General features: G+C 37.7%; 1 protein-coding gene across 6 annotated transcripts in view; it reads right to left on the reverse strand.

Annotated features, from left to right (window-relative positions):
- Positions 1-24527, reverse strand: part of BTBD9 (BTB domain containing 9) — a 136161-nt gene that overhangs the window by 24717 nt on the left and 86917 nt on the right. For all 6 annotated transcript variants that reach the window (XM_054820155.1, XM_054820157.1, XM_054820156.1 and 3 more), the window contains 2 exons: positions 16808-16997; positions 6255-6362 (listed from right to left, as the gene is read on the reverse strand). In XM_054820155.1, the coding sequence (XP_054676130.1) occupies positions 6255-6362; positions 16808-16997 (298 nt within the window). The remainder of the gene's footprint in view (positions 1-6254; positions 6363-16807; positions 16998-24527) is intronic.

Raw genomic sequence — 24527 nt, forward strand, 5'->3', positions numbered from 1 at the left:
TTATCTTGTTCCACCCCGCCACTTGGGAGCTCAGGCGTGAAAAAGAATTAAGGACTATACAAAAATTAGGAAAAATGTTATTTTTTCATTCTAGGTATGACAGGATAGTAGATGCAAACAGTACTGATGGGAAGAAACAGAAAAAAGTGATGTGAGCATACAGGCAGTTGGAAAGAAAAGAGGGCTGAGAAATGTTCGAGATGTTTTATTATGAGAAAAAACAGTCCTATGAAACTGATTAAGGAGAAGAATGGTGGATGAAAATGGATGTGAGGGAATTCTAGAGATGGGATCATAGAGTGAAGTGGAGCAACTAGAGGAGAACAGGAGAAAAAAGCCGCTATGTTTGAGCCTAAGTATAAGGAACTACACATATGAGTACATAATGTGCCACGTGCAGTTATGAAGAAAGGTATTTGCACACTTCAATTATCTTTATAGCGAAAGAAACAATCACATCATGACAAAAGATTAGCTTGGTTTCACAAAAGTATATCCAGAAAAAAAATCCAAAACTGAGTTTGCAACTAATATTGTGTAAAACAGAAGTATTTTCTCACTTGAAGTCCTTAGACAACATGGAAAAGACTCTTCTGTACACCTAAAAAGTGGCTTAGAACTGTTCAGTCCATGACTTAGATCTCTCTACGTGTTCTTTACCTGTGATATATTGTCAAAGGAAATACAGCAGTGCCTGAAAACTAGAAATGCACGTAGTATATCATAGGATAGAAATACGAAACACTGGACAAGAGCAGTAAGCCTCAAAGTTGAAAATTATTCTTGAAAAATCAATCAGAAGACAGTTAACAAATTTTGTTAATGAATCTCGCATCCACATCCCAAAGGGCTTTTCATGTGAAAGTACTAAGTACGTTCATACAAAAACTATAGCAAAAAAACTAAGGGGAACTGAGCTGAAAATTTAGGATTTGAAATAGCTATTATATAATACAAAGATAATGAGCAATGGAAATGTGAAATTAAGTTTGGAAGTTTTTAAACATTTAGCATAACAGCATTATACTCTGAATAACAAGCAAGGAGTCCAGCAGGAAAAAAAAAAAAAAAGAAAAAAGACATAATGCAATATGTTGAAAATGAAGTCATGCCTTCCACAAGAAAATCCTAAAACTGTCCCAAAACAGCCATATAGACAGTTGATAGCAACTGCTTTAGAACTGCCCATCAATAAATGTAATTCATTGTCTCCCAAATTCTGTCAGAGTATTAGACCCTTTTTTCCTACTGGGGAACTGAACACGGTATGTCTGCTGCCAATGGATTAGATCCATTTCACAATTACTACACACAAGAACTTTAAAGAATGGTACTGAGAACTGATACCGTCACGACGGCCTGTTTCATATTTGTCTTTACAGGGCTTATTTTATCAAAAGTGTCATTAACTCTGAGGTCTGACTGCTATCGGCCTTCGGTATCTTCTGTTTTTCATTTGACTTTCAGACTCTCTGTCAGCAAATTCTTCTAACAAGCGCAGGTCTCTGTTGCTCGACGTTGACACGCTCAAGCCCACTTACCATAAATGTTTTGAAAACTAGAACAGAACATGACTGTTTTTCATTACTGTCATACTGCGTAGAGAAAAACAGCTTATTGTGGAAAAGAAATAAAAAATAGCCTCCATAGAGCATTTGAAAATTGACAATTACACAACCAGTATGCATTAATTGGCTCCCACTTAGGGAAGGTAGGGAAGCTTCCCCTGTGAAGATAACAGACAACCAGTTTCTGTCTTCAGCCTTTTAAAACTGGGAGGAGGTTAGGAGTAGCCTGTCAGTTCCTGGCTTTTAGCATTGAATTATTAATTTATACAAAATATCACATTAAAAATACCATTAAAACAACCCAAAGCAGCATACTGATAGTTTAAAGGGGAAGTTCATGCTTCAGTAGACTGCCAAAACCGATATCTGCTATTTAAACATAATTTAATTTTCTTTTTATCATTTTGTTTGCCACTTTCTAATCATCAAAGGTGTCCGTTGAGGTCTGTGTTTGCTACCTTTATGGTTCGTCGTATCCCTTGTGCCAGAGATTCAGCAAAATGATTTGGAGATCTCACAGGACACTTGTGAGACAGCACGCCAATGACTTTCACAAAGGATTGTAACTCCGTGGAAAGAGTGGGTAGACAGAAAGCCAGGCAGCAAAGAGAAGAGGAAACAACTCTTATCCACATGTCTTTAAAGACAGGAAAGTGAACAGAGAATATTACTAGCAAAGTACATTTTCTCATTGCAAGTATTCTGTCTCTTCAAACACAGGCCCCTGTGAAATTCTCCCGAGTTTTAACTCCATCCACTTTTATTTGCTACTGCAGCATATCCTACACATGAAAGCAAGTGAGTTATTTTTCTGGAATCTACTGCAGTATATCAAACACAGAGCTACAGTCAGAAGGGGTAAACCCGGGATTTCAAGACCATATCAACCACTCAGATGGCACTCACATCTCCAAAACTTACAAAAGCATCAGATGTAATTTGGAGCACACGTTTTGGAAACAATTCATATTGCAGTCTCGCACAAATACATGTATAATGATTCCTAGTTCACTGTTGCTCTGAGAGGTACTTGTAGTCAAACAGCAAACATAGTCCCAGGCAAGAATGTATCTACTTGTCATTTTCTTTAAACAAAGACAAATAAGCCTAAGTGATGACAATTTTTATACCAATGTAGAATTGGTACCAATTTCAGGCAGGGATGTCCAAGTATTCATCAAAAAAATTAGGATTTGGCCGAGACAAAAAATAGTTGAAAAATTTGACCACATTAGCAAACAATTTCTTTTGTTTCTCCCAGGTGAGAGAGCGGTGCAGCATTCACAAACATACATTTGGGAATGAAGAGACGAGGGTACTGTCGCAGCCACTCTGTTATGCTGTAACCTGGTTAAGTCAAATCGCTGAATGCAGGAATCTCTCTCTCTCTGCCTAAACCTGATGATGAGTCAAACCCAGGCAGAGAGTACGAGTTTGATTCTTGCTTTTCCTTGCGGAGTGCCTCAATCACTTGACTAAAAGGCATTTAGAGGCAGATTTCTCTCTGCTGGAGCTGTGCTGTTTGCATAAAAATACCAAGGTATTCCTGGTAAGAGACAGAAAAAAAAAACCCCAAACACAAAAATCTCTTGCATCCAGCAGGAGTATCTTTACCATTACACTATGACAGTAAATCAGGCAAACTGTACCACCTCCGCCTTACTACAGCTATCTGCTAATTTTGGTTAAAATCCAACTCTTCATCTCCTCTGGTGGTTGTTGTTGTTACAATTACATAAAGTGAAAACTGTTTGTTTTCATGGCAAAAAATCCATGTTTTCAATTTATTTTTAGATGCTTTTTAAAAAAAAACCAAACAACCAAACAAACCCAAAACTTATAGAAACTAAACCAAAAAGTCAGTTCTTCATATATTCCTACCAATGACTGGTTCAGTTTTCTCTTCTTCATGAAGATATCTCCATCACCATATTGAAACCTTGCCCAACAATTTTAAAGGAGGGCCTTCATTCAGTGCACAAGTCACTGAATGGTGATGTCTACTCCGTTGTACATTCAACTGGTTTTGAGGGCTAAGAGTATGGCTTTTTAGGTCATAGTACCACATTTCAGTATTTTTCAGGAAAATAAAAGTGGTCCAGCTCTGACTGTATGCAATTATGATCCTCTGTACTTTACAGACCAGTCCTAACATTTGTAGCATTTGGCATTTATATAGTATTTTATATACTTATTTTACATATTTAATATATAAAATGTATAAATATACATATATCATTGTATGTATTTATTTTTCTAGATTATACATACATGTATTACATAGTATTTATAGTTATCAACTTGACATTACAAAATAATTTTTGAGCTGAAGTCACTTCATCATTTCTGCAAATCGCATTTGAAAAGAAAATTAAACATATTTAAAGGGTTTTCTTTTCTGTGGTGGGGTGACTGTAAATAAAAAAAAAAGTCCAGTTTGGTGATCATAAGGGGAAAGAGACTTAAAGTGAACATGAAAAAATGCTGTCAAATGCAAAGAAATCACCTGAAAATTTGGGGAGGGGAGGCCACAAACCTTTCAACTTATCTCAGTTACAGATCATACAGTATTTAAATGTAACTGCAGAAGACAGAAAACTTTCAAAGAGAAGTAAGATTTTTCAAATTGATGCTTTTTCTTTACAATTTTCTAGTCCTTGTTAAATTGAATTGTTCTGGAGTCCACTAAGCTTTTGTAACTGCAAGTCTCAGGACCTTGTATTTGTTTAGAGCAGATTGTTGCAGGCAGTGCTAGGACACTGTAAGTCTGCAGACTTCAGGATTAAAGACTGGGATTTTGCTAGCTGGATGCGTGTCTGTCAGAGCATGAAGTTAGGCAAAATTCTCTAATGCACATGAAAAACAGTTCCTGCAGCCACAGCTTTGAGAACTTCCAGAGCACCTATGTTTTGAATCAAGATGTTGAAGTATATCGTGAGAAGGCAGCTAGCTTTATTTCAAGGATGCACCTATACTTGTCCAAGGTTAAGGCTTTGAAAAAAATGTGTGGTTTGAACATGGCGAGTAGATACTTGAACTGGGCAGTCAACCAGCAGTTCCACCTTCACTGTGCACAGTTAAGTGCTCCTTTTGACTGTTATAGGCTATTGGTATCAAAATGTACAAGGAAAAAGTGCAAAATTATTCTGATTCTGAGTCAGTCTCTCTCTCTCTTTTTTTTTGTGGTTTCAGCCTTTTAGTGCTCCCACTGCTGGAGGCAGACAAAAGGATGAATGTATCTATTATGCTGAGATGGCTTTAAGAATGAGTAAGTCTCCTTTACTCTTTCTCCAGACCTGCAGGCAGAATGCAGGTTTTCTGCTCATCAATACCCTGCCCTTTACAGACAGTGAAAGGACGTGTCAAGTTCTCCTTCACCAACACGTCTAGCCTGCATTATAACACATGTTTGAATTGCACTATTTGTTAAGAGACGGAATATAAACTTTAGAAAAACGTGTATCAGCAGTGTTGCTGGAAAGGACTGAATAACTCTCTTGTCTGATGTGACAAACTGAGATACATCTCTGAATTTGTAAAATCAATTTTGTTGTGGTTGGCACAAATATAGGCTGGGTGGGGGCTATGCCCATAGGAGCTGATGACTTCAATTTTGTCCCAGGAAAGAAAGCATATCTTACGGAAAACTGACTCGGGGAAAAGGAGGGAAATAAGATTTTTATAAGTCTGAGCTTCCCTAAGGATCAGCCAGGCGATCGTATCCTATCAACATTCACTGAATACCTGGCTTCTGGATATGTAACGTATAAATTTGCAGCCTATATTTTCAGCCCCGTGACAAATATCTGGATCATTCTTTACTTGGAATTAGAACTATGAAATGGTTTAAGGTGGCTATCAACATTGAATTACTCTTCCGTACTAGAAGAACGGGGTTTATCAGCAGATCCAATAACTACAGAGAAGCCAATGGAGAGTATACACGTGGAGAGTATTCATGCCCAATTTCTCCTGACTGAAGTATACAACTGAAAATGAAACAGTTTTTCTTTCTTTTTTATCTCCTAAGACGCATGGTTTTTTCTATAGAAGGGTCCTGTTCAAAGGCAGAGTAGTCAATGCATATAGGTGAGGTACTCCGCTTTTGAACAAAGTCAAGCTTGGGTAACTGGTTGATCTGTTATAGTTTGTTCCACAACCCTCACTGTCCCCATCCCCTTCAAATATCATACAATGCTTTATGGGCTTTGGTAAGGGTGAGATGCATTTGATTAAGAAAATCCTTTCCCAAGCATGCTCTATTTCCTCTCCTATCACATTTCTCAAGGAGGGGTGATTTGACGCCAGGGTCACGATAGACACGTGAACTCAGGAGAAACATGGTTTAACTGCCAGTGATCACAAACCCAAGGGTATGGCAGGCAGACTCCTTCTGAGAACAAACAATCAAACTGATTGTTTGAAGATCCAGTACTGATGTGGATCTTCAGAACTTGATTCTGGCTTGAAAGTCTAGATACTCAACCACACTAGAAGCCGCTACCTCCTAAAGTTGTATTTACAAGGGTCTAGAGTTAGTAATCTACATGTTACAAAATGATCGTTCTTTTCACAGCCAAAAGTTACCTATGTAAGTACTGAACAAAACAATTGAAAAAACCCCAAACTAAACCAACAGTTTTCCAATTCTGACTTCGTGCAAATAAGTGGAAAAGTTAAACTCACTTGCAGGAAATTTTTGTGCGATCAGCCACCATAGTCCACTGCTGCTGATTCGTTGAAACCTCAATGTAGTAGCTGTAGCTCCGATCATCACAGTCCCAAAGTAGCAACCTAAGTATGAAGAAGTTGAGTGGTAAGTAAAATAAACATTAAAGCAATCTGCTTAAGTTTTCCAGTCCTTCATTTCCTCCTCTTAATCCTTTTTAAATTTAGCTGTTTCTTTTGGAATGTGCCTTTAACACTCAACAAGGTCTTTACTGTTTCTGTCATTTCAAACTTGAGTGTCTCTACTCTTATTATCCTAAGGCCAAAATTAGGCCACTTACAGGCTTATAATAACTATCTTAATAACATTAATCTATTACACTTATCCAATTACTTTTAATTTATTTGATAGTCAATAAATGAACTAATTTATTTGGCATGTGGCATTGCCTGTTTTAAACCTGAATCAAAGATCTGTTTGGAAAGGTCAGTTTAAGAAGGGAAAGAAATATATTCTGGTGACTAAAAAGATTACACTGTCTTCTTAACTGTATTTTTTTTTTTTTTTGGTAAATACATCAGAAATATTTTTTAAAAAAGCAAGTAGGAAAATGGGAATTCCCAGTCCTGGTTCATCACAATATGAGGAAAAAGGCACTGAATTGTTGACCAAATTGCTAAAAAGACAGAAGAAGGAGGAAAAAAAATAGAGGTCTCAAGGACTCATTCCATACACATTCTAACGAACATGCAGCTCTTCAGGAAGGGCACTAGATGACATAGTGAACAGCCTTCAATTTCCATACTTGACTCACAGAGAAGATCTAAAGTATCAGGGATGTGATTTAACTTAAGTATATCATTCTCAGAAAACACACCTGGCAAACATTGTATCCTCTCTACTCCTCTTTATATGGGGATTATCTTCCTGTTGCAAGAGATGTTTGAAACCTCAACATCATTCCTCAATTTCATTTTATTTTTAAGAGTATTGTGGTGGGTTGACCCTGGCTGAAGGCCAGGTGCCCACCAGAGCCGCTCTCTCACTCCCCTCATTCACCAAACAGGGGAGAAAAGGCATAACGAAATGCTTGTAGATCGAGATAAGGACAGGGAGAGATCACTCACTAATTATCGTCACGAGCAAAACAGACCAAACTTAGAGAGGGAATTCATCTAATTTATTACTAGGCAAAACAGAGTAGAGGAATGAGAAAATAAAATCAACTCTTAAAACACCTCCCCCCCCACCCCTCCCATCTTCCTGGGCTCAACTTCACTCCCGGCTTCAACCTTCCCCCCCTCGGCGGCACAGGGGGACGGGGAGTGGGGGTTATGGTCAGTTCATCTCATGGTGTTTCTGCTGCTTCTTCATCCTCAGGGGGAGGACTCCTCTCATCGTTCCCCTGCTCTAGCATGGAGTCCCTCTCACGGGGTGCAGACCTTCAGGAGCAAACTGCTCCAGTGTGGGGTCCCCCATGGGGTCACAAGTCCTGCCAGCAAACCTGCCCTGGCATGGGCTCCCCTCTTCACAGGCCCACCGGTCCGGCCTGGAACTTGCTCCAGTGTGGGCTTCCCACAGGCCGCAGCCTCCTTCAGGTGCCTCCACCTGCTCCAGCATGGGGTCCTCCACGGGCTGCAGGTGGAATCTCTACACCCCCTCATCCTTCCTCCATGGGCTGCAGGGGGACAGCCTGCTTCACCATGGCCTTCACCACAGGCTGCAGGGGGATCTCTGCTCCGGCGCCTGGAGCACCTCCTCCCCCTCCATCTGCACTGACCTTGGTGTCTGCAGAGTTTCTTACATCTTCTCACTCCTCTCTCCGGCTGCAAAAGCTCTCTCTCTAAGTGTTTTTCTACTTCTTAAATATGTTATCACAGAGGCGCTGATTGGCTTGGCCTTGGCCAGCGGCAGGCCCATCTTAGAACCGGCTGGCATTGGCTCTATCAGACACAGGGGGAGCTTCTAGCAGCTTCTCACAGAAGCCACCCCTGTAGCCCCCCCGCTACCAAAACCCTGCCACGCAAACCCAACACAAGTATCAATTAAAGCAAAACCAAGATGGGATTGGGATATGTGTACCTAAGAAAAATAGTCAGCACAGAAAGCCGCCTTTAACAAAAACCATGAAAAATTCTATCCAGCATGTTTGTGAACCAATACGGAGCATCCTTTTTGCCAATGAAGCATCCACAAATGACAAGAGGGTATTTACACAACTTAAAGGGGAAATGGACTGGCCAGAACAGAGGCAGACACTTCCACAATTTCTTCTTTACAAGCAGTTAAATGTTGTCCATATTTTGATTAATAGATGTGGTTTTGCCTGCATTTTACATAAAACCATTGGATAGTGTCATTCCATTGATTAGCAGGGTACAGTTTAGAAAAATTAACTGCTGTTCTTACTGTTTTCATATAAACTCAATGACAAATACGAGATCGAAAACAAAATTTCAAAAATCTTTTCTATTTGAGTTAGAGGTGACCGGGGGCAGTTTTTGAATTGCAATATTCTATCTGAACAATCCACATTATGTCTGTCACGGAAAATGATGTTTTGCTGATTTTGTTTTTGTTACAACTCTTATTCTCTAAACCCTTACTCAGTACATCAACAGAAAACAAATACTCTACTGCAATATATTGGCTGTTACCAACTGCTGCCATCTCTTGATCCTCAGGTTCTTGTCAAAGTTAGCTAACACTTACCAGGATTACAGGTTAAATCTGACTATTTGTTACAGAAGCAAATGAAGCTGCTGTAGTCAAATAACCAAAGTACAGCTACCTATCCAAAATAGCTATAACTGCAATGATGACCTAGATGATCATTGTAGGTCCCCTCCAACTGAAATATTCTATTCTATTCTAAATGAGAATCACTACAGGCACACGTACAGAGAACTGTGAAAGCCCGGTAATACAGCTAACCTGGTTTCTTTCTCCAGCTGAGAGGAAGAACTTCCACAGATCCACATTTTTCAAAGTGCAATAGGTAAGAACCTGTTAATTGCCAATGAAAATAGCTGAGACATATATAAAAAGAAAAGGAACTTGTGCCACACTGCAGACTTTCCCAGGCACAGAGTTTCAAGCTGTCTCTCTAATCATCTTTTAGAAGAGTGCCCAAGTTTTATATTATACATTTCTTTCTTCCAGTTCAGGAAGTATTTTTTGCTTTCAGCTGCTACCTCTGCTGGGAGGAATATAACTGCAAAAATTATTGCTCACTTTTACCATTTAAAAACCCAATACTGCTAGAGGGGGGAAATGACCTAGCCGGTTGTGGAATGCAGATTCCTTCCTCTGACAGAGAGATGCTGTCCCAAGCAGAAGCTGGACTGTCTTCAGAATTTAGTTATTAAGGACATGTGTGTCTGTATCTTTGCTCTGAAAAACAGCGCTATTATCTTCTTTTCTAAGCAATCTAGTTTAGCTCTTTATTTCCCATTTCTGAATCCCAGCATTCAAAGTGGAATCGGGTCTATTGGACAAGCAGATTTAAAATAAACTCCCTAGATGCCGTCAACTGAACCCAGCTCATTAATATTATCAGAAATAATAAGCTATCAGAATAGTTTTAAGAAGCTAAAATAAAACACTTTTAACAGAAGCCTTTTAGCACATATTAATACTGCAAATTAAGAAATTCAGAGCTGACTTAGTAAAAACTAAAAATAGTTGCCTGTGGCATGATGAAAGACTTCAAAAAAACCCAACCAAACCAACCTACACTCCAAAACAAAACCACCCAACTCCAACCCCTCTCCCCCTGCTTCATCAGATCGTCGCCATTCTGCTTTTCTATAGCTTGAAGGTCCCCAAATACTCAAGAGACTGAATGAAGCACATTTTTCTATTAAAAAAAAAGTTTACGGATTAAAATCCTGGATTTGGTAACTACTAATAATCAACAGAACCTGAACAGATTTAACATTTATATTTAAACCAAGTCCTCTAAATGATAAAAAGAGGGGAAAGCAAAAAACATACGTAAATTTGTTTTCTTTTAAAAAGGCTATTAAAATGTAGCTAATTGTGCTTTTCAATACGATACTTTTCATCCTGGGGGCTCAGGGTTGTTTCCTTGATTCATGTTTTCAAAGCTATGATCAAAAGTTTCAATATCAGAAGCACACTGGTGACTAATTTCAAAAACACTGTAATTAAAACACAACTGGCTCGGCTTTAGAGCAAAAGGCTAACAGGACTTACGTATTCCTTTTAAGAATGTGTATAATTGCTCCCTTCCAAAACAACCTAGTTAAATAGGTTTTAAAAAAGCATATGGCTCGGAATTACAACAAACCAAACAATGAGTGAATTAAAGTTGGCAGAATCTTTCCCAAAGTGACCTAGCATGAATGCTAAATGTAGATTTTTGTTTCTTGGGGACTTGTGAAAGAAAAGAAAAAGTTCTTTCTTCACCTTCCTGCAATAGCTTTTTTAGGAGAGACTGGGGAGGAAGACAGATGGCAGAACCTATTTGGAATTTTATCTGCATGAAATGCCTTTCTGGATAAGCAGGGAAAAACTTTCAGGTGATTACATGAATATTCACCAGCGCACACTGAGCACAAGGGCCACTTTTTATGCCAGGTACAGTAATCTTTGAAACACATTCCAGGCAAACTACCAGGCTAAACTTTTGTAGAGAAGCTAATGTTTTGCTAAGATAGATATTAAATGACAGGAAGTAGAATATTCCACTTAAAAAGTCAGCACTATACTCATTGGAAATGCATCTGTTCATAGTAAAATTGCCTGTGTTCCTAGGACTTCCCATGTTAGAATAAAAAGCTAAAATAGCTTCTTAGTAAATCTTGCCCTCAGGATTGAGAAGGAAAAACTGAATGAAGCTTTATCCAGCTCACTCCCTGCAACATGGTGAGATTTAAACATATTTCTCATATCCCACTTCTTTGGGTATCGAAACTCTAAGCCTGTTAATCATTTAATATGGTACTGTTATTTACATCACATGTTGAAAATGTCTCATAAAATAAAAGCTTTTCAAATAAAAATAAAATTTCGTATTACAGGTGTAGGAAACTGATTATATTGGCTACTTGTTCCATCAAAAGACGCTGCAGTACTTTTTTTAAAAGTATTTCTCTAAACGTCATGTGTGTCCCTATGATTGATTGCTCTGCATTTATACAAGCATTTTGTGCTGCCTCTGCTTGCTTTTTATTCCTAGATTTCTGGAAAAAAAAAAAAAAAAGGAAAAAAAAGTCACTGTGAAGTTCAGACTGCATTATAACCACATACACTCAAGGTGTTAGCAGAATACCAAACACTAATAGTCGTGCACCTGACAGGATGATAGCTGCTTCCTGAATACTACAAAGTCAGTAGTTACCACATGCAGTATAAATATTTGATAGTACCATGTTCATAAACTACTTGCATACTTATAGAAACCCAAAAGACAGAAATTAAAGCATAAGGTACTGACACTTGTTGAAAGATGGGGAAAAAGAAAGAAACCCAAAAACTGTATGGAAAGGATACTTTTATACAATTGTCTTTGCATTTTTGCCTCTGGTTGTCTACATGCCGTTTCATTTTCTACAGATATTTATTTATGTTTGAGTAGTTATCTTGCAGGAAACCAATCTTTCTTCAGGATCCTACAAAGGAGACAAAATTCCTGCATATTTCCTATGTGCTTATATGATCATTTATTCTGGGTTATGATTTCATTCTCAAGTCAGGCAAGCACAGAAAATGAGCAGCAAAGAAAGAAGAACATCAGCAGAAGTGGTATGGAAAATTAGAAAGCATAAGAGATGTATATGATGATGGTATAAGAAAACAGAAAACATTAAAGCTAACCAATACCATTTGTTAATTTAAAAATTTCTCTGAATATTAAAAGCAAAATAGTTGGTTATCATGTATTCATATTAGTAATAAAGTCTTCGAATAGATTAAACCAGGATAAGTGGTGAATCTACTTTTACAAAGATGCAAAATATTCCTATTTATTTTAACATGAAAACCACTATGGTACAAAAGAATTCTGTGTCCCTCCACCATACACACTGTAACAAACCCTGTTCCAATTTTTTTCTTTTCTTTCTTTTTTTTTGAAATTCATAGGGGGGAAGAAAACCCCAACTATGAAGTTATCAGCCAAAGATTGCAGCATAATAGTATATTTCTATTCCAGATAAATGCAGGGAGAGTTAGACAGAGAGCTATTGTGATATGGCAGTGTTTTCAATATTAAAGTTTTAGCCATTTAAAAGTTAAATTATGTTTACTATGTTAAACACACCAATTGCTGTCTTTCTGTTCCAAGTTAAATATAATAGTTTTTCTGTCATTGATAAGGGCCTTTTCAGAGAGGAAAAATAGCAAGGTTATTTTCTGTCCAGACAGGCAACAACGTGGAAAAACTACCTAAAGTAACATATTTTGCCTGTTAACTCTTCCAAGTATCTTGTAAGCTGTTCCAAGCAGGAGTCTTAATAAAAGAATAAACCTTTTAAATCAGAAAATATTTTAACTTCTATAATCTAAAAGACAATGTTTAGTTGCAATAATTTTAAAATAAAGTGTTTTCCAGGTCTTGTCTAGTAGAAAATACTATTAAGCACAGACTATCACTACATCTGTTTTAGAATTTCTGAGTAAACTTTGAAGTGGAATTCAAGAGTCCAAAATTTATATACAAATACCTGAAGAAGTATTTGATATTAACAAGGTTTCAACATGGTCTCCCATAGCTTCCCTGTATCCAAGTCGGGATATTACGGTTTCAATGGGTAGACTACGACATGGGTAAAAATTGGCTAGATTGTTTAGTTCAGCAGGTAGTGGTTAACAGTTCATCATCCACCCAGAGACTGGATGCAAGAGGAGTTCCTCCAGAGTCTGTTCTGGGACCTACTCTGTTTCATGTCTTTATCAACGACCTGGACAAGGAAATGGAACGAGCTCTGATGCAGCCTGCGGATGGCAGCGTGCTGCAGGGTGCAATCGATACACTCGAGAGTATGGCTGCCACGCAGGAGGACTGACTGCCGGCCTCCGGGAAGACGAAGGCCGTGGGCAAAAATGAATCTCATGAAATTCAACAAGAACAAAAGCAAAATCCTGTACCTCCTACAGACTAATCCACTGCAGTAGTAAATGCTACAGTCTGACTGGCTGTGCTAAAAAAGACATGGGAGTCATTCTGATCAGAAGATGTCATTAGTTGCCTGTGTGCCTTCTCAGTAACGAAGGCTAGCAGCAGATGGACCTGTACCGATAGGAACTGAGCCAGCAGAACAAGGGAAAGAGATTATTCTCCCTTACTTCACACTTGTTAGATCACACCCAGCATACTGCATTTCATTTTGGACCCAAATACAATACTGATAGATCTGTGCAAATTCAGCAAATTCATCAAGATGGTCAGGAGGCTGGAGCACATGCACCATGCAAGAGGCTTCTGAGGAAATTGGCTTGTTTAGCTTAAGAAGGCTTGGAGTTGGGGAGGAACCTAACAGCACTTTTCAATACCTGAGAGCAGGTTATCAAAAAGACTGAGCCAGGCTCTTTAATGAGGTACACAATGGGAAAACCAAAAGACAACAGACAAAAATTGGAACAGGACATTCCAGATGGATTAGAGGCACAGGAAAGCAGGAATTGCATGAAAAGAAAAGCAAACAAACAAACAGTACATTGTGAGGATAATTAAACACTGGAACAGACTACCCAGAGAAGTTGTGGAATTTTCTTCCTTGGAGGTTTTCCAGACCTGACTGCATAAAGCCTTGAGTAGGATGGTTCTTCTTTCATAGCTGACCCTGCTCTGAGGAACAGGCTGGGCTAGATGTCTTCCTCAAGTCCCTTCCAACCTGAATGATTCTAAGATTCTAAGAAAATGGGATTAATTTTGCGGAAAGCATGCATACAAGACATACCCCTGAAACAGTAAGCTCTCTATGCATTTCTAATGCATATTTGAGTACCAAGAGTTCTTCATACTCAGAATTTAGTTGCCATGGTAACATGTTCTGTCTTGGAGGCTCTCTCCAGCAGTATTCTGATTTCCATAGACTAAAAGCATCTACTACCCTTTTCTCAAAGGCTCATATGTTTACTGTCTCTGATACACATATATTTAACTGCACATTCATGTCTCTGAACTTAAAAGATACATACTTGAATTCCTAACTATTCATTTAGGATCCAAACCCACTGGTCTAATGACTCAGTTTCTGGGGGTACAGCAATTCATGTCATTCTGCAGTGATGGTGTACAGCTAGCCTAAAGAAAATGCTCCAGGAAATCTTTTTCTATTAGGTGAGAGGATGAGATCAAGAGTTTTCAAGCAAGCAAACAGCAGGAAAGCAGGCAATGAATACAGTTCAATCAGTTGTGGAAGAATTTCTGTTCAAAAAAACCTCTTGCTTAAGATGAAATATTAAGACTTTTTCCTTTAATCTCTGTTTATATGTAATTTGATTTCTGTACCAGTCACAGATTTCCTGGTGCTAAATAAAGACACCACTGTCAGCATCTTTAGCTAGCACTGCACAGTACAGGACATCTTCTGGACCCTCGTTTGCCAAAGCTGTAGCTGCCACATAGCGAAACCTCACTTCCCCACTCAAAGGGGCATCTTTCCCTTGGCTGCCCATGATCTGCAACACACGTGGCTGCAACTCAAAACACTTGTTCTAGGCAGAACACAAAAAGGAAAAGATGACATAGTGCTAGCATTTCTGTCTCTAGGCAATGCAGGTAGTCTCCTCTGTCAGAAGATACCCTAGATGATGATGTTTATTATTGCTGTTTTTTTAGGCAAGCTGTACATCTTGTTTGTACTATACACACAGGAAAGCTGACAAAGAAAGATGAGATTCTGTATCTGTACAATGCCACACCACAGAAATGCCTATTAGTTTTTAAATTATATAATGTTTGTGGTTTGGGTTTTTTTTAATTGGCTCTACACACTTGCTGATTATACAATTATCATTTCTTGGCAACCAAAAGTCTAGTTCACCTCACACACTATTTAATAATGAGACTTAGTAAAAATCTTCTTCTGCTCAAGAATAACTACTAGCATAGTATTTAATATGGGGAAGTCAATTTTTTGCACTGACTTGAAAAGAAGGTATGACTCACCAACTGAAAGATAGCAGAAAATGGTAAGAAAGGAAGACAGAGACTATAAACTGAGAAACTATTCATTTTAGTTAATATATTCTTCTCTTACACTTTCATGTGGCCAAAGCTTCTGCTGCTACTTGAATTTAAGTTTAAAGTGGCATGAAAATTATGTAATTACATTTTCAATTACCTCTTTTAAGAAATCTGAGTACTGCGTCTTTCTGGTTTTCTACTTGAGATGCAATGCTTAATTGAACATTAAAAACACCAAACTCAAAAGCATAAAACACGGAGGGTGGAAAGCTGCCAACTATACTTATTCAACTTGTCTCACACAGTGAGAACAATGCCGGACTTGCATTGTGCTACAGCACAGACAAAACAGTACTTGTGTTAGGTTAGAGATTTGCCTGGAGGTCTGATTTTAAACTTTATCTTCAAAGTTTTATAACCATCACAACAATGCCACAAGCCAAAACCAAAACCCAGAAACCAGAAATCGGCAGTTATAAAAGAGCTTTCAAGCCTCACTTCCTCATCAGTTTGAAGAGGCAACTCTAACAGGCGGACGGCACTGAGCCAGTTGCTAGCAATACGTACCAACATACGTGGTCTCTGTTGCGAGCCAGCACCTCACCCGGGGTTTCAACCTTTGCTGACTGGTACTCTAACTTCAGAAACCTTTCCCTTTTTTTACATCATCACAGAGAATACAAATTCAGTTCCCAACAACATACTCTAAATTTACAAAGAATGGGAAGCCATTAAGACAAGGTTTTGTACGTCAGAGAATCTGAAGTTGGCAAAATACGTTTGTCTTTGCCCGTAAACAATCCTGCTCTCCAATTGATTTCCAAAGTTTCTACATTAGCCAAAAGTTTGCTGTTCATATGTATACAGACAACCACTGTAAAAATAGCCCAATGAACTTCAATCCAGATCTAAACACATTCATTAATCCACATTGTAAAGCAATATTCAGGTTACTGTACCCTTATTATACATTCCATGTTCAAGTAAGAACTGGTACTAATTGTATAGTGAAAAGGAGACCTGGTTGACTCTAGATGGTGGCTTTCTTCAATAAACATTTCTGTTTTCACAATGAGGTGGATAAGAGGAACTGCACCTACTTTGACCACAAGCGAGGCTGCAATTAAATTTCTATTTTAATATAAGTATATACCTTTAATCTTACAATTTGACTATTACTATTATTCTGCCTCTGAATTGTAATATTTTCTGGAATTGCACTGCTGTATCTTGACACATAATTCACATATTTAATTTTTAACATGCCATTATACTTAAGAAGCCAAATGACAATTACTAAACTAGTCCCCTAATTACCATTGTTTCCAAATGTCATATATTCTAAAGAAAATAATGGTGCTCAGCAAAAGTTTCACTGTTGCCCTTAAGTTCGAGAAAAATAAACCCTCTTACCGTATTGATCCAATCATGTAGGGCTGTGCTAGCTGTACCACAATAGCTCCGCTCCCAAGCTGATGGCACGTGTAACCAGAATCCCAATCGTAGTTTTTTGTGTCTCCATTCAATAAGGCATTGCGACTGCGACTTACACCCTCAATCACACTGGCACAGTCTGCAATTGTTGCAACGTTTTCAGTGGGAACTGCGAATTAAAACACAAAGACGACAGATGTACAGTCAGAAAACACTTCGGATACTAATGGTCTTTACGTCTGGTAAAGAATTGGGAAAAAGAAGAAAAAAAAAAGATGAAAGTATGATCAACATAAGGAAATTTAACTCTTATTTAACATGAACTATGAAGCACAACCAAGTGGTACACGTGATTTTTATAGCATTGATCCCTGAATAGGTTGGTAAATTAACAGATGGATTTCTCTTTTGGTGATATGAAAGCACTCTTAATACAATTGGGGAAAAAATTCTTGCCCAGCAAAACTTTTGAAATTTTCAAATAATTTCTTCCTGTTTTCGTGATGAAACCTCCCCCACTCTCTCCCCCCCCCCAAAAAAAAAAAAAAAAAAAGAAAAAGAAAAAAAGAAGAGAGAAAGAGAAAGAAAGAAAGAAGTGGGAGATAGTTCAAAGCACTGGTCTGGACTGTGGGAAGTCAGGACTCAGTCTTTGAAACCAGGGCTTTAAGTATCACGGCTCAGGAGATTATAATCAACATGTACCTGTTGGTACTTCTGACAGTCTTTCTGACTATGATCAGAAATTGCACCCCAGAATTAAGAAAATGCTTTTTAACACTTACAAAATCCTTCAATACAAGTATTGGACTATAAGAGGGAAGGAGAGACCAATAGGTCTGCCACACAAATGGAACAGATAGTGCAGAAGTTTCTCATTCAGTCAAGAGTCAGGAAAAAGGTATGATTGAATGCCACAAAAAAAGAAATTATAATATCCCAACAGCAAAAGAAACTACTTAGAACCCATTCTCTTGAAAAAAGGAAGGCCAAAACACAGGATAATGACTTTTCTCCAGGAGACAGTGAGGGAATTATACAGCTCTCCGCCCCACCCCCCCATTAATTTCGCCAGAGATCTTTTCTGGATGATTCTTTTTTGTATCCTATATGCAGCCATAAAAAAATGCCAGCATGCAGTAGACTGTTATGCCAAAGAAAGTCAAAGGTATTACTGCAGACCAGCAAATTTGCCTTCTTTCATTCACGTTATCTGCAGTTATTTGAATATTACAGGGAAAACGAGCAAGTTAGTGAACTCAAAGAATTATCAAACTAGTAAAACCGTTCCTGGGAAAACCAGGATAAAAGGAAGAGAGTTTCAGTTCAAAAAATGTAAGATCACAATTCCAACTGCACAGGCCAGTGCTAACTGCTACCTTGTGCTGCAACATCTATAATGAACTCTTTCTTTCATGTCAACAACCCCTCTTAAAATCAGTGTATATATTCCACACTGTGGTTCATGTGTTAGCAGCATCCAACTTCAGCTCTTCCTTCTCCTGGTACATACAAAATGAATGCTCTAACTTGGAGACTGCTGTTATAAACTGAATTAGATAAAGGATAATGTAACCCTTTACTAGTCGTTTTTAGAAGAAGGGGAACATTACATACTCAGCAATAAAAAAAGTGTAGTATTGGGAGTTCTTCTTTAGCGAAGGACATCATAACTTTAGTGTTGGTTTCTAGAAAAGCTTCCAAGGAGAGGAATGCTCTCCTTGTACTGACTTAGTCCTGCTTAATCTGATTTAAATCCAATGCCAAGTAGTCTTCCCCTTCCTTTCAAATCAAACAGAATTCATACTACAGTTAGAGCTTGACATAATTTCAACAATTTCATCAAAGATCAAGACAACAGCAGCTCCTCTGGGAGGATGCTGTAAGAAGGAGGTGTATTTTCTTGTGCAGAGAGTACTTTTCCAGCACTGTTTCATCAACATATATTTGTGGAATTACCTATTATTTTCCTTTGTTAACATTTAATCAAGTATGGTACTTTCTTTTTGTATGTAATTCAGAAAGAATCCCAAGGTTTTTGAACGTCACCTTCCAGCAAGACGACAGACGAACATAAAAAAAAGTTATTTAAGATGCCCTAGTCATCATAAAAAAGTCCAGCACTTTCCTAAAAAGCACAAGTTTTTAGCTAACCTCCTCAACTTTTCAAATATATACGTCTCTCACTATTCTCTCAATCAAAAAAAATAGTATTGACAAGGCTGAAAAATGATGCTCTCTGAACATGTAAAAATCAAGGTTGCCTGTTGAGTCTTCAGGGTTTTTTGGGAAAATGTTAAAAGCATTGATTATTTTATCTAAATGTTGAAAAACTATTTTAGCACAGGCTGTATTAAAAAAAGCTAAGATGATGTGTGTCAACTCTGATAAAAAACAGCCAATCTTTGCGGCAGTGCCATTTAAAAGACAGAGGAAGAAATAAGTTACCAAAAATTACCTGAATGACAAATCAATTCAACAAAATTTCCAAATTCACAATACCTCATACCAAACATCTTTGAAAATTAGAAAGACAACAACAAACAAGCACGGCACACAGAAATTTAGAAATACAAAAGAAGTACAACCAACGTTATTTCAATTTTCACAAGAAACCAAATGATGTATAGCACAGATACAAATGTACCAAATTGAGCCCATGGCACACTGATAACCAGATTACATACTTTTAGTAGTTGTCTGTAAAATATACATTTAAAATACTACAACATCTGAAAATGGCTGAAATATAGCTATGTGAAATTTCAGAGCTAATTGTAAGAGTCTCCAGCACTCACAAAAGTGCTAATTTTCCATGAAGAGCTAGGATTCTGTGGTTTAAGTGTGCTAGTGGTGTCACGAGCACGATCTTAAGAAAACCACCAACCAACCAAAACATCATAAAACACAAGGGAGAAAAAAGTGCAAGCTCATTGCCAAGTAGCAATCCAAGGCAGTGGAAACGCAATGGCTTCTGAAAAATCTACTCCACTATCATCTCTGTTTGCTCATAAAAAATTACTAAACCCACCATGTTATTATGCTAGAAACCTCTTGATTCCCTATTACAGAAAAGAGACATTCAGAAATTCCCAGATCCTTATGGGGAGCAGGTGGTAGGCATTAGAAGTACTTCACTGGGAACAATCTGAATAAAGCAAAGACTAACAATGCAAACTAACAGTGCTGGCATCAAAATAAAGTTTGTTTTGGCTTCCTGCTCTTGCCTGGCAGTAGGGGAACATCTTTGAGTATCCATTTTATACAGGCATTAAAGCATCTTCTATATATTGCTGCTTTTTGTAGAAAGAGGAAGCTACTGAAATCTAGGTTAAAAAACAAAACCAAAACCAAAACCAACCCACAAAAAACCCAACAAGTAAAAGATGAAGTGTCAAAACCAATGTTAATGTTAAGGCTCCACGGCATATTCTGGATACCCTCTGAGCTATGTAAGGCATTAATTGAACACAGTACAGCTCAGTTCATCCAATCTTTTACCTGCATGCCCTCTGAGCATCACCCTGCTCCTTCTCACATTTACATTTCGGCACTAATCCGTGACTTCCTAAGAAGGTGTTACCCTGATTAGTCAAACTCCTTAACAACCACACAGAAACTGTCTTAGTGTTTTTTTAATATAATTCTGTGGTCTTCCCTACAACAGTTAATTAGAAAGTAATTCTAACTAATTGCATTGTGCAGAAGGTGCCATACTGTTCCTTCTCTCTAGGGGGGGTCTGCCACTCCCTATTTTGAATGTTCATTATCATCTTTTATATCCGCTTGATAAATTTATTAAAAATACCATCTGGTAGGGACTCTGCTCTGTGCTGTATCTTCAAGTCTTCTGCTCCTCTTCCTTTTTCCCGTTAGAATTTCTGCTTCAATTGAGGTCACTTGTTTACAAAAACATACTGCCAAAACCAAGTCTTGTTTCTTTTTTTTTCTTTTTAATCCACCAGCTATTCAGCTTTTCCAATAACCAATGTTGTAACAGAAAACAAAAGCAGGGATTACAAATACGGAAATTCTTTTTTTCCACTGTTCATACAGCACTTTTGCTCTGACAAATCTGATTTGCTTTTATGCAACAGAAAAGATAGGCGTTAGCAAAGAAAAGGAGATGATTGAGGTTACAGGACAGCAGCATCAAAACATTTATTAAAACTTATTTTCTTGTCTCCTGGTCTTACGCTGCAGAATGCAGCAATGAACAGCTTGGCAGTGTATTTAATTCTAGTAATAGTATTTTTATAAAGGATTGTCATTTTCAAGGCATGGCCTAAGGGCCACCTATGCTGGCTGTATATAAAGATAAGATAGATATGTTATTCAACTGCCTTTAGAGATTCCCCAGGAGAAAAATGTACCAGGACTGTGTGGTAGACCTCAGTCCTATTTATCACTCCTGAAGGTTTTTGGTGGTTTTGGGTTTTTATTTTCTTAATTTTTAGCAGACTTTATTTTCCACAAGAATTTTTTTTCCCCCTGAAGTACTCAGAAAAAATTTATGCAGCCATTAACTGGCTTCCATATCTGAGTGTAAAATGCTTCCTTTCATCTCCCAGACTGGACAGGTCAGATTTTGCTTTCTGTCCATCCACTGTAACTTTGCTGCAATCAGTTGGCTAACATGGGGGGGGAAAAAAAGACAGAAAATCCTCAAACAACTCTCTGCAACACAGGAAGGAACAGAACAGAGTGGGGTTTTGCCCCAGCTCACAAAAAAAGCCATTAATGAACCTTAATTCAAATTACTCAGACAGACAGACAGTAGATCTACTGAGTAGTCTTATTTTATAGGAAGGGAGTAATTTAAAGCATTATGGACTGCTTGAATATATTTATACTGCATTCTGGGCAAACAGTCAGTCAAAGGTTCTCAGCTAAAGTGTCATCACAACTGTTCATTTTACTGAATTCTCTTAAGACACAAAACTATCACTTTGTGAAGAAACTATAAACAAGAAATTATATTAGAGCAAATACATTTTTGTGTTAGTTAATACAAAGAAGAGGTTTTTTTCTCTCATGCTGACAGCTGTTAAATGCTCAGCTTTCATTTGCTCCATTTTTAATGGTAAAATTGCATTCCTTTTCTACCTGGCCATCTACTGAGCTGACAAAAGTTTCCTCACTAGAAAGTGATGGTTACAAAAAAGAAAGCTGAGAGCAAAGAGAAAAAGGAAAATAGAATCAGGGATGTCACTATTATTCCAGTGTTCAATTTTATTGTATTAAATAATTAAAGGGATGTTGTGCATTTTGCTTTCATTATTTTCCACACACCAGAACATTTGTTAAGTCTAATCTTTATTCAGTATATGAATTAGTACTTGTTTATTTGCCACATGGTAGAAAATATTGTCTACAGACTTTACTGCTAATTAAAAGTACAGTCACCAAGTCCCGTCTCCCCTTCCACATATTCTTTCTTATTTTCTTGAGCTGAAACTTGCTGATGACATTGCTACATTTCATTTGAATCTTCAATCAAGAACTCAAGAAATATCAACTTCAAACAAGTATCAACAGCATTTCTGCTTGTTCCAGTGAAAAGCTTTCTGCAAGACCTATTTAGCTGGAAAAGAAAACCACACTAATATTTGTCAATGTCCAATTGTCACTTTGGATTAGAATAACTTCAGAGAAGGTCGATTTGTCAGTTGGTATCTGCTAGAGCTCATGATTTCTGATCCAGTAACTGAGAACAAAAGCATTCAAGTCATTGGAATGGGCCATACTTTTAATTGCCAACCAATTGGCTGGCTACAGGGCTCTTTCATTAAACATTCTGCCTGAAGAAGGCTTTCAGAAATAGCAATTGTTTCAAAGGAGCCCTAGGAAGTATGCATCCTTCATTGCAGCACTGCAAATAGGAAGAAAAAGGAGGAGGAAAAAAAAAAGTAACTAGAATCATCTGAACAGATCTCTGTTGAAGAATGGGTAGCAGTAACCAAACCAACCATATGGCTGTCCTTTCCTGTATAAAAAGAAAAAAACCTGCAGTGTTTAGATTGTCTTCAAATTTTCATATTTTCCTAAGGCTATGCTTGCAGCAGAGCTGACTTACATTGCTGGGTAAACCTGCATGGTTTTGAAAGAAGGCTAACCTTTAAAAAAAGAGAAGAAACAAAATATGATAGCTTTGTGTGGGAGTCAACATTAAACTAGATGCAAAAATAGCATCTCACTGCTTCCTTGGGGAGAGGTAGAGCAATCTTTTACAGAGCCGAACCACACACTAGGAAACCGATATGACTGGTTTCTCTCTGTTATACATTTAATTTTATTTTTTTTTAAATAACTTCCAGTGAATAAAATACAAGTGAGTGATTACTTAATAATTTAATTTTTTCCCTTTTAAAAGGGAAATGTTCTGCTAAGGCACTGAACAGCACCAAGTGAAGGTTCACATGAGGGCTGAACAGCATTCCCCAGAGGGTGACCAAGGACATTCCAGTGTTTTATATCCATCTTCTGCTCTTCAGTCATTATTCACTGTTCTCTCTTTCGTGCGTAATGTACAAGTTACAAGATAGTCTGATAGACTGAGACAGACCACAGATAAACACAATTTCATATAAAAGCCTTCCACATCGCACTCCCTACGACCTTAACCAGGCTAAAAATAGGACGGTAAGCTGGTCAAACCCCACATGCCTGCATAGTCCTTGACTGATTGAAGGACTAAGCGAGGTTATCAATTTTTTCCCTTTGAGGCAGCAAAAAGGATTTATTTCCTGTATTTAGATGGGGGGGGGGGGGGGGCGGGAACAAACCAAAAAAGGCATTGCATAGAAGCAGCCCCTTACCCACTGTTGTAGTTTCTTGCCACTGGGCACATTAGAAGCTTTTACAAAACATGACATCACACCGGGTACCACTTCTGCCTCCAAAGGAGTACATCTCTTGCTTGTGAAAATTTTCATTTGTTTTGAATTCTAGATTAAATATTAATGACTAAAGACCACTCAAAATTTCAGAAGCGGAAGTTCATGAAAAGCAAACACTATGCTTTTGAGATTTAAAAAATATTTACATCTCTCTCAAATTAAACAGTTAAGTCAATCTTGTGATTCTAATATGTAGAACTATTAACTTATACATTTAGAGATAATACTATGCCAAAAGGAAAATTACATCTCAACCCTAACATCTGCGTTAGGGAATAATTTCATATCATTGAATTAATTTCTGTCACTTACCTCGTTTCACAAGACAACAAAGTGTAAACCAACACTAAAACACCAGACAGTGCTAGAAAGAGCATTTCCTGCTACTTTTACTTCAAAACAGCTACTCAACTCCCAACGGGTCATGTCAGTACCACATCCAGTATTGTATAAAGTAACTGTATAAATCATCTTCCATATTAACTTTTAAATGTAATATGTCAAGATAATAATTTGTCATGAAAACCTTGCACGCAAAAGCACAGCAACATAAAATTGCTGTTATCATGAAACGGCGCTTCATTTTTATTCTTTGTTTACCAGCCTTCTAACCTTCACTTTACAGTGACAGTGATTACATAGATACTAAGTATCAGTAGTAATACATCTGATAAAATACCCTCTTTGTATATACAGCTTTCTGATCAAATTGAATAGGTTTCACAAAAATTAAATAAATAATTACTCTTAAATCTCGATATAAGATCTCTAAACAAATACCTCAGTGGCCTTATTTCTTTGGA

Source organism: Grus americana, chromosome 3, assembly GCF_028858705.1.
Source record: "Grus americana isolate bGruAme1 chromosome 3, bGruAme1.mat, whole genome shotgun sequence".
Lineage (NCBI taxonomy): Eukaryota > Metazoa > Chordata > Aves > Gruiformes > Gruidae > Grus > Grus americana.